The sequence below is a fragment of the Coturnix japonica genome, chromosome 19 (genome assembly GCF_054131305.1).
Source record: "Coturnix japonica strain WE chromosome 19, WE-NBRP24, whole genome shotgun sequence".
NCBI lineage: Eukaryota > Metazoa > Chordata > Aves > Galliformes > Phasianidae > Coturnix > Coturnix japonica.
The window spans coordinates 7,101,070-7,115,036 of record NC_140681.1 but is presented as its reverse complement, the minus strand read 5'-3'; the positions used below and the strand labels follow the sequence as shown (position 1 = coordinate 7,115,036).

The 13,967-nt window shown below is 35.5% G+C and overlaps 1 protein-coding gene across 11 annotated transcripts in view; it reads right to left on the bottom strand.

Moving 5' to 3' along the window:
- The window catches only part of NCOA3 (nuclear receptor coactivator 3), a 70,701-nt gene that overhangs the window by 9,773 nt on the left and 46,961 nt on the right, over nt 1-13,967 (bottom strand). For 6 of the 11 annotated variants that reach the window (XM_015881526.3, XM_085520330.1, XM_015881525.3 and 3 more), the window contains 13 exons: nt 12,773-12,848; nt 10,873-10,980; nt 9,546-9,718; nt 8,435-8,535; nt 7,424-7,598; nt 6,678-6,866; nt 6,314-6,415; nt 5,372-5,512; nt 4,913-5,060; nt 3,630-4,015; nt 2,507-3,387; nt 1,557-1,692; nt 289-480 (listed from right to left, as the gene is read on the bottom strand). In XM_015881526.3, coding sequence (XP_015737012.2) covers nt 289-480; nt 1,557-1,692; nt 2,507-3,387; nt 3,630-4,015; nt 4,913-5,060; nt 5,372-5,512; nt 6,314-6,415; nt 6,678-6,866; nt 7,424-7,598; nt 8,435-8,535; nt 9,546-9,718; nt 10,873-10,970 — 2,722 coding nt within the window. In that variant the 5' untranslated portion in view covers nt 10,971-10,980; nt 12,773-12,848. The remainder of the gene's footprint in view (nt 1-288; nt 481-1,556; nt 1,693-2,506; nt 3,388-3,629; nt 4,016-4,912; nt 5,061-5,371; nt 5,513-6,313; nt 6,416-6,677; nt 6,867-7,423; nt 7,599-8,434; nt 8,536-9,545; nt 9,719-10,872; nt 10,981-12,772; nt 12,849-13,967) is intronic. The other 5 variants (XM_015881528.3, XM_015881529.3, XM_085520329.1 and 2 more) reach the window with 2 other exon arrangements.

The window sequence follows — 13,967 nt, the reverse complement described above, 5'->3', positions numbered from 1 at the left end:
TTATTCTTGCTTTTATAAATCAAAAACATACATTAAATTAAAAGCTCATAGTAGCCAAAAATCATTTAACTATTAAGTAACAGTAAAGTACTGGTAATGATACACAGATAATAAACAGTTGCGTTATTATAATTTTAACTAGATATAATTGATAAATATTTATATGCTGATTAAGAAATAAATATTCTTTAATGTTTTTTCCTCCAGAGTTCATACTACAATCCTGTAACATTCTTAACTTAAAAGCTTTTTCTTTTATAGTAAGAATTACTTGTATAGTCAACAAACCAATATTTGCTCCAAAGCTTTCCTGGTTTTCAGTCATTCTTGGACATCCACCCATCAGGTTTTGCTTTTGTAACATGGAGAATGCATTGACATTCCGCACTGTAGCACCTGAGCCCACAGGGCTGTCTAAAGACATGGCTCTGCTGAAAGGCGGGCGGGCAGCCTGCACAGACTGGGGACTCCTCATACCTGCTAAAGAATTATATATTTAAACAGAAAAAACTATTAGCAACTTACTTAAATTGTATCTATTTACAGGCTTGTATTTTTGACCTTAAACAAGCTAAGAATAGCTATTCTGCTTATATTCTCATTGCCCACATCACATTTTGAATACATCCTTAAGATATTGTACAAGCAAAGCCAAATGCAACTTCTTTTGGCCCTGGACATTAAGAAGTTCATTTTAATTTACATTTCACAATGAATCGTCTTTCTAACATTCTGAAATGCACTAGTATTACAGACACATTAATTTACACGAGCGGACTTGTCCAATCTTTGGATAACTGACACAGAGACAGAAACAAGGCAAACAGCTCCCTGTCTGAATCAGATGCAATCCAGAAGCAGTGTGGTTTTGAGCACTCCATACTACGTGGACTTATAGTGAGATCAGTGTGCTCCACAGCCAACCACGTCAGTCGCCCTAGATGTACTTAAACTTGATTTCACAGTTTTCATTATCCGCGATCCGCCTCCTTCAGTTAGCTCAAGCAAAGTATGACTCCATAAAATCAAGAGATAACCAATGTTATAAAAGGAATTAACAACTGTAGTGATACTGGCCTCTCAGCAAAGTTAATCCTCTGTATTACTCAGCTCCCTATTACAACGGGTCATTCCTTTCAATGTCACAGAGGAGAACTGGTTAAGATTTGCAGGCCACAAAATGTTTTCACATTGAGTAAATGAGAAATCAAAGGCTTGACACCAATCCTATGTTATTTCCCTACTCATCTGCAGGGAACACAAACTCAATTTCAATTTACAACTGACAAAACATTTTTCCCGGTGTCTTGTCTCTGAGAAATCTGTTAGACAATCCCTGAAAAAAAAAAAAAAACAACCATAACACAAGGAGCTGAAATTATCTGCACCATACACAGTGAATAAAGCTAAGTGCTGCTATTTTGTGTTGTGTTTGTCCATGAAGATACAGCAGATCAAAAGATATTCTCTAAGGATCTGAAGATGCATTATGCCTACATCAGGTAAGAAGAAAGCCCCAATTTTAAAACAAAGTGTTTCTAAATGAAATTCCTTACTCAGTGGAGCATTTCCTTGAAATAATGCTTGCTTCGTTCCAAAGTTATTTCCACTTGCAGACATAGCATTATTATAAAAGTCTGAACTAGTCAGATCCCCTAAAATTGCATCCAAATTATCCAAGTCTCCACTCATCTGAAAAAGAAGCAGTAAAATAATAAGGTTATTTATTATCATTCAGATACCCTTCAGCTTTTATTTAGTTTTTCACTCATCTTAAATGACAGCACAGAGACGATGTTTTAGTTCACTGACAGTACCTCAAAATTCCTCCCAAATTCCAAAGATCTTCTAATATCGATTAGCTTAATTTTTAATTTTTTTCATTTAATTTTGACAATGAGGATAAATTGGAAGCACACAAATAAAAACATTTCTGAATACAAAAATTGCAATAAATATCTAAAAACAAATACGTAGATATATTTGAACTTATATGTGTGTTTTCTCTCCTTTAAGGAAAAAAATGGACTAGAACAAGTGAATGAATTGAAACCAACCTATTTCTTTTTCAAGCATTACACAGTTTTGTGTATTGCTTGTACTTTCAAACTGACATTATGTATTGTCTGCTGGTTGCGCCTTTTGCTATTGCATTGCCAGCTAATTGTGGAGGCACTTAACAGCTCCATCTCCTAATAAGCCATAAAGATCAGCACATGCAATGAGAAACTGCTGAAGATTTGATTTTACGTAAGAATTTATAAATGCATAATACCTTAATCATACCATAACTTAAAAGTTTACATTACTCCAGGACTACAGTACAGCACATTTGGCTATATATATATCCCATAGTTCTATCTGTGCTTTCTCAGTTGCAATAAAACCTGAACATGCCATTTCCCACCATTTGCAAACACCTTTCTAGGAAACGTTTACACAAGCATACACTGTCCTTTTACCATTCACTGCAGTGTGAAAATATACACATTATATTATACAGTACCTCTTCTGTTGGTTCTGTTTTTATTTTCATCTCCTTTTCTTGACTGGAAGTAGGAATAGTAGAACTACTGCATTGTCCCATTTTATTATCTACATTTTCCACTTTTGGCTTTAGCTCTTTGGAAAGCGGATCCTTAACATCATCTTTATCTAACAGGTATCTTAGTAAAGCATTGTTTTCTTTCTTCTTTGGGCTCAGTTGTTCCTGTTTGACTGTACCTTCTCCACACGGGACTGTGTTACTAGTGTCATGATATGTGTCTTTACCAGTAGCTTCAGCTGTTATTTTGGCAACCTCTGCAGGGGAATTACCGTTTTGCAACAATTTATGTAAAATCCTATGCTTCTCTTGCAGGAGTGACCCATGCACATTTGAGGAAGAAGAAACCCCTCCAGATGTTGATGAGGAAACTCCTGAAGGACTGGTAACATTGGTAGAAGATTCTTTACAATTGGAGTCTAAAGGTGAGTTTGATGCTGTAGAATGTCCTCTTTCATCTGAAGAGCATGTGAGTAACTGAAGCAGCTTTTTATGCCCTTTGCTTTCAGATTGTCCTCTCTGACTTTCAGATGCATCCAGACTTCCCTCTTTACTTTCTTTTTCACCTAGGACATCCCTGCTGTTTGATTGGCAGATGGAACTTTCCACCTGATTTTGTTCACAATACAAGCCTGAAGGGCTTTTGGAGTCCTGGTTATTTCCTTTATTTTGCTGAGTTATGCTCATGTTTGGAGAACTATCCAATTTTGGACCTGGTGAAGAAAGTGTTGATAAAAGGGAAGTTCCAACCCCCTCACTAATGGCTTGAAGAGCACTAAGAGAACTGCTAGAGAAAGTGCTGTTGCTGGTGTTGCTGGCAGATCCCATTGGAGAGTGCATACCTGTATCACAAGACAGAGTTCAAACTTATTAGATTACAGCACTTTTTGTATCTACCTTTACTTCAGGATTACGTATGAATAGCACACTGGGTTAAGTACTTAAAAATAAATGTTTACCACAAAAGTAGGTAAACTAAATTTAAGTAATGTGTCACAGAACTGTTAAAATGATGACAAATGGAATGCACACAGAAGTGAGAAAAGACAGCTTTAAAAAAGTATTTATAGCAAAAATAAAGTACCTGTAACTGGAGAAAACTGGTGTGAATTCATTTTTGGACTCCCTCGATTCCTAGTAGACATCATTAGATTCTGTTGATTAGAAGTTAAACCAGGACTACCATGTGGTGGGCTACTCATATTTAACCCATAATTGTTGCTCTGATAAGCAGAGGACTGCATTCCAGGTCCAGAGCTCACTTGTCCCATATTACCAGAGCCTCCATATCGAGAGCTACTCAGCTGACCCACTGTACTGGGATCTCCCAGGCCATAGTTCCTGTTCTGCATTGGCATGCCTTGACCAGGTGACATATTCATAAGACCAACAGAATTTGTATTTCCAGCCACTGTTGTTCTGATGTTTTGCCCAACTGCATTAGGATTCGGTCGATATCCATTTTGCTCTCTGCAAATTCAAAAACATCCCCAGAGACCCCAAAAAAATGAAGTCAAATCTTATTCAGAATCAACTGCTTCAAAGAAAGAATAACATGATACATATCTGTTTCTTCCTCTAAGATCAATGAGAATTCAAGCATCTCCACAAAAGCACAACTAAAATTGTCACTCACTCGTTCATTACACCTTCAGCTGTATTTAGTAACAAGTGCATACAAAACCACTGTATTCTGCTTTTTCATCAGCTATTAGTTAGATTTATCAGCTAAAACATCTTTTTTTTGTTTTGTTTTGTTTTGTTTTTTTACCTAACCTGAGTCAGTGCATGACACTGTTCTTCTGTGCACATTAATGATGCCCTGAAGAATTTCAGCTATTCATTTTTCAGCATCTGGAGGTGTTTTAATACCAGTAGCAGAGAAACTCCTTCCAGAGAGCGGCATTTCAGTTATTCTTGCAATCAACAAGAAAAGGTCACAGGAAGTGCTATTTAAGGTACATATGAATCATCTGATGCATCCGATGGGGTGGGCTGTGTTTCCAAATGGTGTGCAATTAAAAAGAGCAAGATAAAGCATGTAACTGAGTACTTCTATTTCCTGTATTTAATCATTATATATGTTAGCTCCCAAAAATAAAGAACTCAACCATAAGCCTCATGCAGAAACAGAGGGAAAAACCTCCCTTTTGACAGGGACTGTCATTCTGCCTCACAGGTAAGTTCAGTGTTGAACAAAATCTTAGATTGACACATTCATTTGCAGCTCTTCCTTCCTAAACATTCTTGTTCAGTTTCAGTTGTAATCAAAATATTTTGGTTTGGTGTTTTTTCATGTATCTTCAACATCAGATGTAGTTTCAGAAGCTACGATATTTTTATGACAAACAACACTAATGATTTCACCTTTGAAGAAAGTGAGTAGAGACAAATCCATGGCGGTCATTAGTTACTGGATTTCTGAACACTTTACTCTTTGTTTGTGCTGTCACTATAGTTCCATCCGCTAAGGAAAAGCGATACAATGGTGTTTCAGCATGGCCCTGTGTATAAGCTGTAAGGGAAATACAGAGTATCATTCATATTTAAAAGGACAAAAACTGCTAATATGTGCTCTTATAGATTTTCAACAAAGTACCAGAAAAACAATCAACACAGGCATATTAGAAAAAGAGAAACAGTAAATTCTGTCAGAATTCCTGTTTCTCAAGACGTCATCCTTCTTCAGGTTGAACACAGGTATTCACAACAAAATGGATAACTAAAAACATGGAAAAAGATGAACACAGGCAGAATTTTAGAGTTTTCAGAAAAAAAACACAGCCACCGGGAGAAGCAGTAAGGACAAACATTGCAGAGTTTCACCTTCATGATAGTGGCGTTTGTTTGACCACGACTGTCCATCGTTATGGCATAAGAACCTCTGAATACACCGGCGAATTGTATCCTCAAAGCCAGGTCTCATGGAAGATCGTAATGAGTTTGTGTCGATGTTGACAAGTTTGCCTGTTATAGGAAAGACAAAATCTTTACAACTACACCAATCATTTTGTATAAAGGCTCCAACGTCACCATTTACATTTTTCATCAGCCTAACACCAAATTTTGAGTATGAAGCAGTTACATTCATGAATAATCTGCCATACGAGAGTATGCTGCTGCCTGTTAAGATATCAACATTCAAGAGGATTTAGATAACAATATGAGTTCAAACATCTTCTGGTTAATGTCAGAGCTTTCAGAAAACGTACATCAATTCTGTCTCTGGTTACAGGCAGACAAGGGATGACCAGGCAGTACAATTCTCAAAAATACTGATAAACTACATCCACAAATGAACATCTCAAACATAAATTTTAACACTGAAAAAGTCCCATGTAGATGATCTAAGTACTTCAGTTTAAAAACCATAAACATTTGCTCACCAACAGAAGAAACACACAGACATTCTAACGAACCCTCATTACTTTCAATTATGATTTTAAATATTTCTTATGTGTGAATGAAAGCAAAATGAAACAAATTAAAAATGCTGCCAAGTAAACAAGTAATAGAAGAAACAAGTAATGCTTTATACAAACTTCCCAAACAATGCCATACAAGCGTATAGAAAGAAAACGTGTCCCACTGTTGCTATTGCACTCCAGTGCCAGCAATTGTATACTGCACAAAACAGCTGGGAATCTTGTTATGAACTCCAGTAATTACTACAGATAAACAATTTATTTACATACTTCATTTATACAGACGATGAGCTCATGGACAAAAAAGATACCTTAATACCTTCATCTTGAATATATTTCTCACCTGAAAGATCATGTCTGGTAATGAAGCTCTCTGGATTTGCTGAAAATACTCTTTCTGCAGTTGCAATACGACGTGCCACACAAATCATACAGGACTGTAAATCTGTAATTTAAAAGAAGTTCTTCTTTCTTTCATTTCTCTCCTATTTCATTCTGTCATACAGCCTAATAAAATAACTGAGAATTCTTGCATTGTTTAATAGAAGTACATAAACAATGAGAATTTAATTTTCGGTATTAAGTTTCTAATTCATTCAAAAACTGGACTGCACAAACTACTTATTTCATCATAACAAATACCAAATAACAGAATGCTTTACTCAAGAGATTTCATTTCTGCACAGTAATTGCACGAAATTTCCTACCTTCCCCCTCTTCCATCATAGCTCTTGGCTGAGATAATGCAAAGCACTGCATTGTTTCATATCTCTGGCGTGTTTCCTGGTGGCTGCCCACATCTTCCAAAAGATCATGGGAAGTTTTCACCATCATCCGACAATTAAATGTATGACTCTTCTGTCTAGGTGCGTCATTGGTCCAAGCAACTCCATTAACTTAGAAGAACACAGTAAGAATTTATAATAATTTTCAGATAAAATTCATGACCAATTAACTTTGATAACTTGCTTCTAGATTAGAGATGTTAAAGAATTGTAAAATGTTTTCTGAGAATACCATCAGTTCTATAACTTGGGAATAGTAGGACTGTACATCAAGTTAAACTCATTTCCTAACATGACAACTGTGGTATTACTTTGAAGGAGAGCAGAAAAATCATTTCTTCAAAAACCACAATTAAAAAACAAGCAGTTCCCTCAGCTAGTCACATAGTTTTATGGAATAAGTTCCTTTAGAATCCTTGTTCTCAGTTACACATAAACTGCAGCGGCTGAAGTACAGTGTTAATTTCCAGCATATTTATTTCTAGTGGTGTGTTCTATTAACAGCATACTAATACTTTCCAAGATTAAAATACTTTTGAAGTCAAATTTCCATTGTAAAAGTAATTTGTTTTGTAAAGCCATCCATCACAAATTGTTTTGTGGGTTTTTTTCTCTTCTGATTGTTTGCAAACAGCTTGATAACAGTGTAGTATGTCAGCTTTCATTACCTGAAGATTTAGGCAAGTTTTTAAGGAAGTCCTTCCGGTCCTCTTCATGCAAGATACCATAGACACTTGTATTAACCAAATCTTCCTGTTTATATTGCAAATACTGTGTGACATTTTCTGACACAAATACTATGTTCCCATCTCGATTGACAACGAACAGGAAACCGTCCAATGCCTAAATAGCAACACAGCATATGAGACTGCGTAATTCTGAACATAATTTAGTTTAAAAACTTTGCAGGTGCTAAATGCCAAGTCATAATACATGCATTTATTTTCAGAAGTAGAAATGAGTTTTCACACTTTTCTGCACAGAAAATGGAATGTGTTAAGGAATGATTTCAATATCCAAAATCTGTCTGTTCATTTGTTATTCAACTGAGATTTGTCAGTGACAACCAGCCTTCTTGTTTTATTCTTTCTTTATCTGGAAACAAGTTAATGAATTGATAACATTATTTCCATTGCTGACAAATTGAAATAAGAAGAAATTCAGTCAAACAAGTGATGAAATTTTCAGCTTTATTTTTTTAAATGCTTCAAGAATGCTTTTTAATGCACTGATGTACTTACTTGATAGCAACATCAGGTGAATGCACTCCATATATTAGAAATAAAAATAGCAATACACATCACAGATCCCTATTCCTCATAAAGCGTCATCAACTTAACAGCTAACCCTCGAAGGAAATGAAAAAAATTCCTCGTATTGCCACGCACAGCTTTAGTAAGAATTTACTAATGACTGCTACAGAAAGTAAAGAATAAGAGACAAAGCCAAAGGCTATTCTTTTCTTTCCTTCACAGACTATTTCAGTGAAATTAGGAAAACACAAAAGATTTAACTCTGATCCTTTCAAACACTTAAACAATACTATGTCTGAAAGGGTCAAAGATAAAACGTTCTTTTATACTATTTCACTATAATGTTGCAGGTTTTACTGTAATAGTTTCAGCTGCTCTAAGCACTTATTTTTCCTTGGGATTTACTAAGTTCTAATTTGCACTTGCCTGTAGTAAAAGAGGTCCCAAGGAGTCCTTATCAATAACTCCTTGACCTGTGGAAGACACATCAGCTTTCTGAACATCATCATCATTGGAAACTGCTTTTCCTGAAACCCAGAAGACATATTTCAGTAAAGCAACATTTCATACAAGCCTACATTTTAAGTATTAGGAGCTAGATTCTGAGATCCATGTGAAGTAAGGGTAAACAGGGAGGCAGTAATAAGAGAGATCTCATATTAGTAGTTGCTTTTGACCAGAATAAATGTAATGGCTAGATAATATCAATCTTCTGGGATCATCTGACTGATGGATGATTTTCTCAATGGCCATTTCACACATTTCTTAGCAAATCTCTTCTTGATGGTTTAAATTTGATTATCTCATCATCACTGGCCACAGTCAACAGATGCCATTACCACTGTTCTGCAAACAGCATTTGCTCATATTAATGTGTATATGTACGCTTGTATATACATACATACATATATATATATATGTATACACACATACATGTGTATATATACATATATATATACACATAGACGAAGTTACATTTTAAGAATCAAAACATCCTAAATAAATAGCATTACTGCAGGAAAAGGTGCAACAATCATCCACATCAGGCAGTAGAATTACAGAAAGAAATAGTAAACTTTGTTCTGTGGATTGTGTACTAAAATATAATAATTATTAGTTACTACATTAGGTTACATTAGAAATACCTAAAAACAGAAGACATCTTTTCAGAACTGTCTTAAATTGTCTCTAAAACTGGCAAATCATCACTTGATATCAAGCAATAATCTACTGCCCAAAGGAAATATGTACACATAACAACTTAGTCATTTGAAATACAGATACAGAAATATATATGATTATTTGTAATATATACATATTCTATCAGTATGCATTTCATTTTTTTCATATACCATTCAGTGGCTTAAACAGCAGATTTTTAAGGCACGTTAAAGGTTTGATTCAAGTCAAAATCTTAAGTACTTTTCAATTATGTGCTATTATTAAAACAATACTGAATTTCCCATGTTATGACGACTTTGAAAAAGGAATCACAAGAAAAATAAATTATTTGTTTTGGTTTAGCAGGAAATTATACCTTGCTCCTTTATCTGTCGAATCTGTCTCACAGTTTCCTTTAAAATAGCACACTTGTCTGGTTTGACATTGAAATTGTCAATGTCACTCAGATTAGCAGATATCAGTTCAGCCAGTTCTTCAATGTATTTGCTTTCCTGCTCACGTCGACGCTTCTCACCACTGCAGGTCAGACTACAAACCAAGAACATTATTCTATATACTTATATTCCATCACATAGAAAAGCTGTGTTTCACACCATGAATTTCAAGATATTTCTCCTATCTATTAAACCTAGCTGGTAGTCATTCCAGCCACTGTAAATCCAAATGGCATTGTGTGTGTTTTACACTGCTGTTTCTTTTTTTGTTGTCCAGTGTTTCCTTATGTTGTGAGTTTGTTTTCTAAGAATCTTAAGTACCAGATTATCAAAAGAGGATATGAGAAGGATATTCAGCTCAAAAAATCTTCCTGTGATTACTCCTTGTCAGGTAACTGTGGAGAGCAATGCAGTCTCTCATCAACCTCCTCTTCTGCAGACTAAACAGTCCCAGTTCCCTCAGTTGCTCCACACAGTTCCTGTTAACCAAGACTGAGCTGCAGGGAATTCTGCCAGTGACTGGCTGCCAACTGGACTGAACTTTCTTACATGATGGGAGGAAATTGGCAAGGGACAGCAGCTAAGCATATATAAATGGGAGAAATACTGGTACATATCTGGTATTTTGGGGAAACTGGGGACTGTATAAGAAGGGTTTACTGTGTGGGAACAATAACACAGAAGGAGAACCATTAATGTGTGGCAGAAAGGAAAAAAGTCAGAGGGAGACCGAAAACTGAGCTCTTCAGATAACTGAACTGCTGTCAGATTTGAAGGAGAAGTAAGAAGGCAGCATGGAATGCCAAAATTCAAGATAAGACTGCAGAGAACAAGTCTGGACAAATGCAAGTCAAGAAAGCAACTTGAAGAAGTTACTGCAGTGTTCTGTGGTGACTATAACCTCCAAAATGAGACATGCCAAATCAATTACCAGACATAAGATGCTGACTTTGTAATTTATGTGAAGTAACACACTTTTCTTCTTTAGTCTTTTAATCACAGCTTCAAACAGTGAGTCCTTATACATTTACTCTACTAAGATTAATGTAAGTCTAATTACTGTTCATAAGCTTTGGTAAGTCTACAAATAAGAGTATAGCTGGGCATTCTCACGACAAAATTCAGCTTAAAGAATTCTTCAATTAAACAAACTGATCAGTTAGAACTCACATTAAATTGCTATGAAAACTTGGAAAATATTTTTAAAAATCCATAATACAAAAAGCAGAGAAGAGTGAATAAACCTACCTTGCACCTGGAGTATCACAGGGCAGCGGCTTACGTTTCCTTGACTCATTGGTCAAGCTATCCAAGGAGTTTTCTCCTAATCCACTCATCCTGACCATACATCAGCAACTGAAAGCAATAAAATAAGAATCTGTTCAATTTACTATTTTTCCAGGGTAAAGCTCATAAGTACAGTTAAAGCAGCAGTTACCTTGCTTGAGGTTGAGGGAAAAGATACTGTTGCACCACTAGATGACAGTATATCACCAGATAACAGCAAGAATAACATTTTCTTCAACCAAGCAGCTGGATGAAGAGCTATTCATTTGAACAAGCAGTTTCAAAAACATGTTACATAAACAAACTATGATCATGCAAAAAGCAGTTAATTATCTGGAGCTGACGTCTGACAAGAACTTATGACTCACAAGGTCTTATGCCTACAGACCTCATGCTGAGGCTGAGCTCCAGAGCTGGTGACAAACACACACCCCACACTGGGGCCTTTCCCCCACCCCACAGCTGCATTCCCAGACCCAGAATAACACTGCAGTGCTGAGAGCTATTGCGGAAAGAGAGCTCAAAATATGATAAGGATTGAGGATGGCTTGGGATGTGTATGGACACAGGAAATGTCAGAAGCCAAATATAAGGAAGAAAGATATGTTAAGTAGTTGAAAAATATGTTAAAATAAATAAAATATGTTAAGTGCTTGAAAAATTCAGCTCAGCTGGCCCAACTTTCAGCATTTCTGTGGAATGTAATTTGGCTTGCATTAAATGATTCAGAATGGGAATGCCACTTCTTGTTTAATATCTTCCTGTATTGACAGGTTTTGAACTCACAATAGAATTGAATAGAAAACAAAGTTATTACATTTTGTCTGTGAAGCATGATATACAACACAGCAGATCTACTGAAGAAAAGCTTTTGGTGCATATATTCCAAAGAAGGAAGGAAGAAGGAAAATGTGTTAGTAGACACAGCTTCTTTTCCTCCTATTGCACTCAAACAGGCTATGGGAGTTTTCTCCATCTTGAAGCTGCACATACATATTTTCCTTTCCCTTTCCCTAAAAATCTTCTCTTCTCCATAAGCACCTTTTCAAGCTAAAAAGGCACATAATGTCTAGAACAACTACAACTGCTTAGCTAAGGAAATTCTAGAAGCTTATTTGCAATACATATAGATTTACAGTATAAGTTGTTAACAGGCAAACCAATTTTCCTGCTGAACGAAATCTTAGCAAAAGAAGCCATTATTAAGTAAGTTAATAATGAAATAAATCATCAGTGAAAAGATATCAGATGTAATGTTTATCTACTGAATATGAACCTGTAATTTCTAATGGACTAAATATATAAATATATAAATATTTGTGTCTGCTACTATTAGATTTACCTTTTCAGGCAGACTTAAATTTTCTGTAATTTTTTCATTCAGCAAAAAAGGAGAAATGGGAAATCAAAGAATAATGAAGACCTTCTAGCTCATCAATAACTGAGTTTGGCTCTATCAACTTTCTGCTATAATAAATATATGTATTCATGGCATACAGCACACTTGGAAGCTCTTATGTCTGAGCTGATTTCTTGTTTGAAAAATTCACTAGGGAAAAAGCATAAATTGGCTCTCAGCATTCCCTAGAATAAGCCAATTAAGAACAACTAAATCAAACCAGTCCTTTTCAATGAGTCATGAAGATGATTTGAAATTTGTTTTTAATTATATATAATTTTAAAATATTAAATATAATAATCTTAGACATAATTCAGATGACTTTTTAAGACACCGATTTTAATAAAATGGCTTACTCAAAGGAAAGCCCCAAATATTTGAATGTAATTTGTCGTAAATAAAACTGAAGACATTCCATTCAGCAGTTTCCTATTCTCAGTGAAAAACACATTTCTTACTTACCTGACCTTAACAAACATTCAAGCACAGGATACTTTTCACAGGGTCCCCAGAATCAGAAAACATTTTAAGTCACATCCTGAAAAATAAAAAAGGTTCTTTTTTAGATGGACAGTCTTAGCAAAAACTAAACATTCACTGTTCACTTATTGTAACATGAAAGGAGTTTAGAACTCATTTGTATTAACTGTAAATGTCATCTCTGGTATGTGCCAAACAGCTGATAGCCTGAACTGTACCATCACAGATGCCAACACTAAGGTAGATTTCCTTTCACATAGAAACAGAAAATACACCTTTTTCCTTTAGGGGAAATCTAAAGGAAAAGCTGATGTTTGATCTTAGTAACTTAAAAATCTAAGTACAAAAAACCCACAGCCCTAAATTAATGATTTTGTCAAGTGATGATTGCCAAGCAAAAAGCTCAGTGCTCAGCCATTCTCTGCCAGCTTGGGCACACTGTACATAACTGATACATGAGAATAACTGCTTTCACAGCTATAAACACTTGGTTTTCCTTTACGCTGATTTCCTATGAAATTCTAGGAATGATTAATCTATATTGCCACGCGTTTTATAGAAGGTATGATTAAGTGCTCTAATTAGTGAGATTCTGGGTCTCTACAGAGAATTACAGGAACTTAGGAAAAGTTTCAAACAACAGCTGCGTGATTGAATTGATTTACTGAAAATTGCTTAAAGCGCTACGTAAAGCAGAGGCTGTTCAAGCTAATTAGAAAAATAAATTGCTCCTGGGAAATATTTATGAGACATTCACATGTAAGCACACACCATAGGCCTACACCAAATCAAGAGTTTCAAAATGGATACTTCCAGTCAGACTACTTAACAGGTAATCAGAGTAGGCAGGTAAAGGAGTTTTATTCAAGTAGCTCATTTCTTAAGAAAGTGAACTGAAGCTTTTCATATCAGCTGGTTGCATTCACATTCATCTGCTGCTCTAACCACCCCTCTGACAATGCTGACCTTAGCTTTATTTCGATGTACCAGAATTACTGACGAGGAGGCTGATTAAGAATATGGTCACATAAGAGCAAGTAAGCATCAAGAGTAAATTGTCTACTAATTAAATACTTCAGTAGCACCATTTTAAGCTCTATCAACCTCTGCTAATCACAGAAACCTCAACAAAATCACGCACATGAAAAAGGAAGATCAAACTAAATTCTCGGATGCA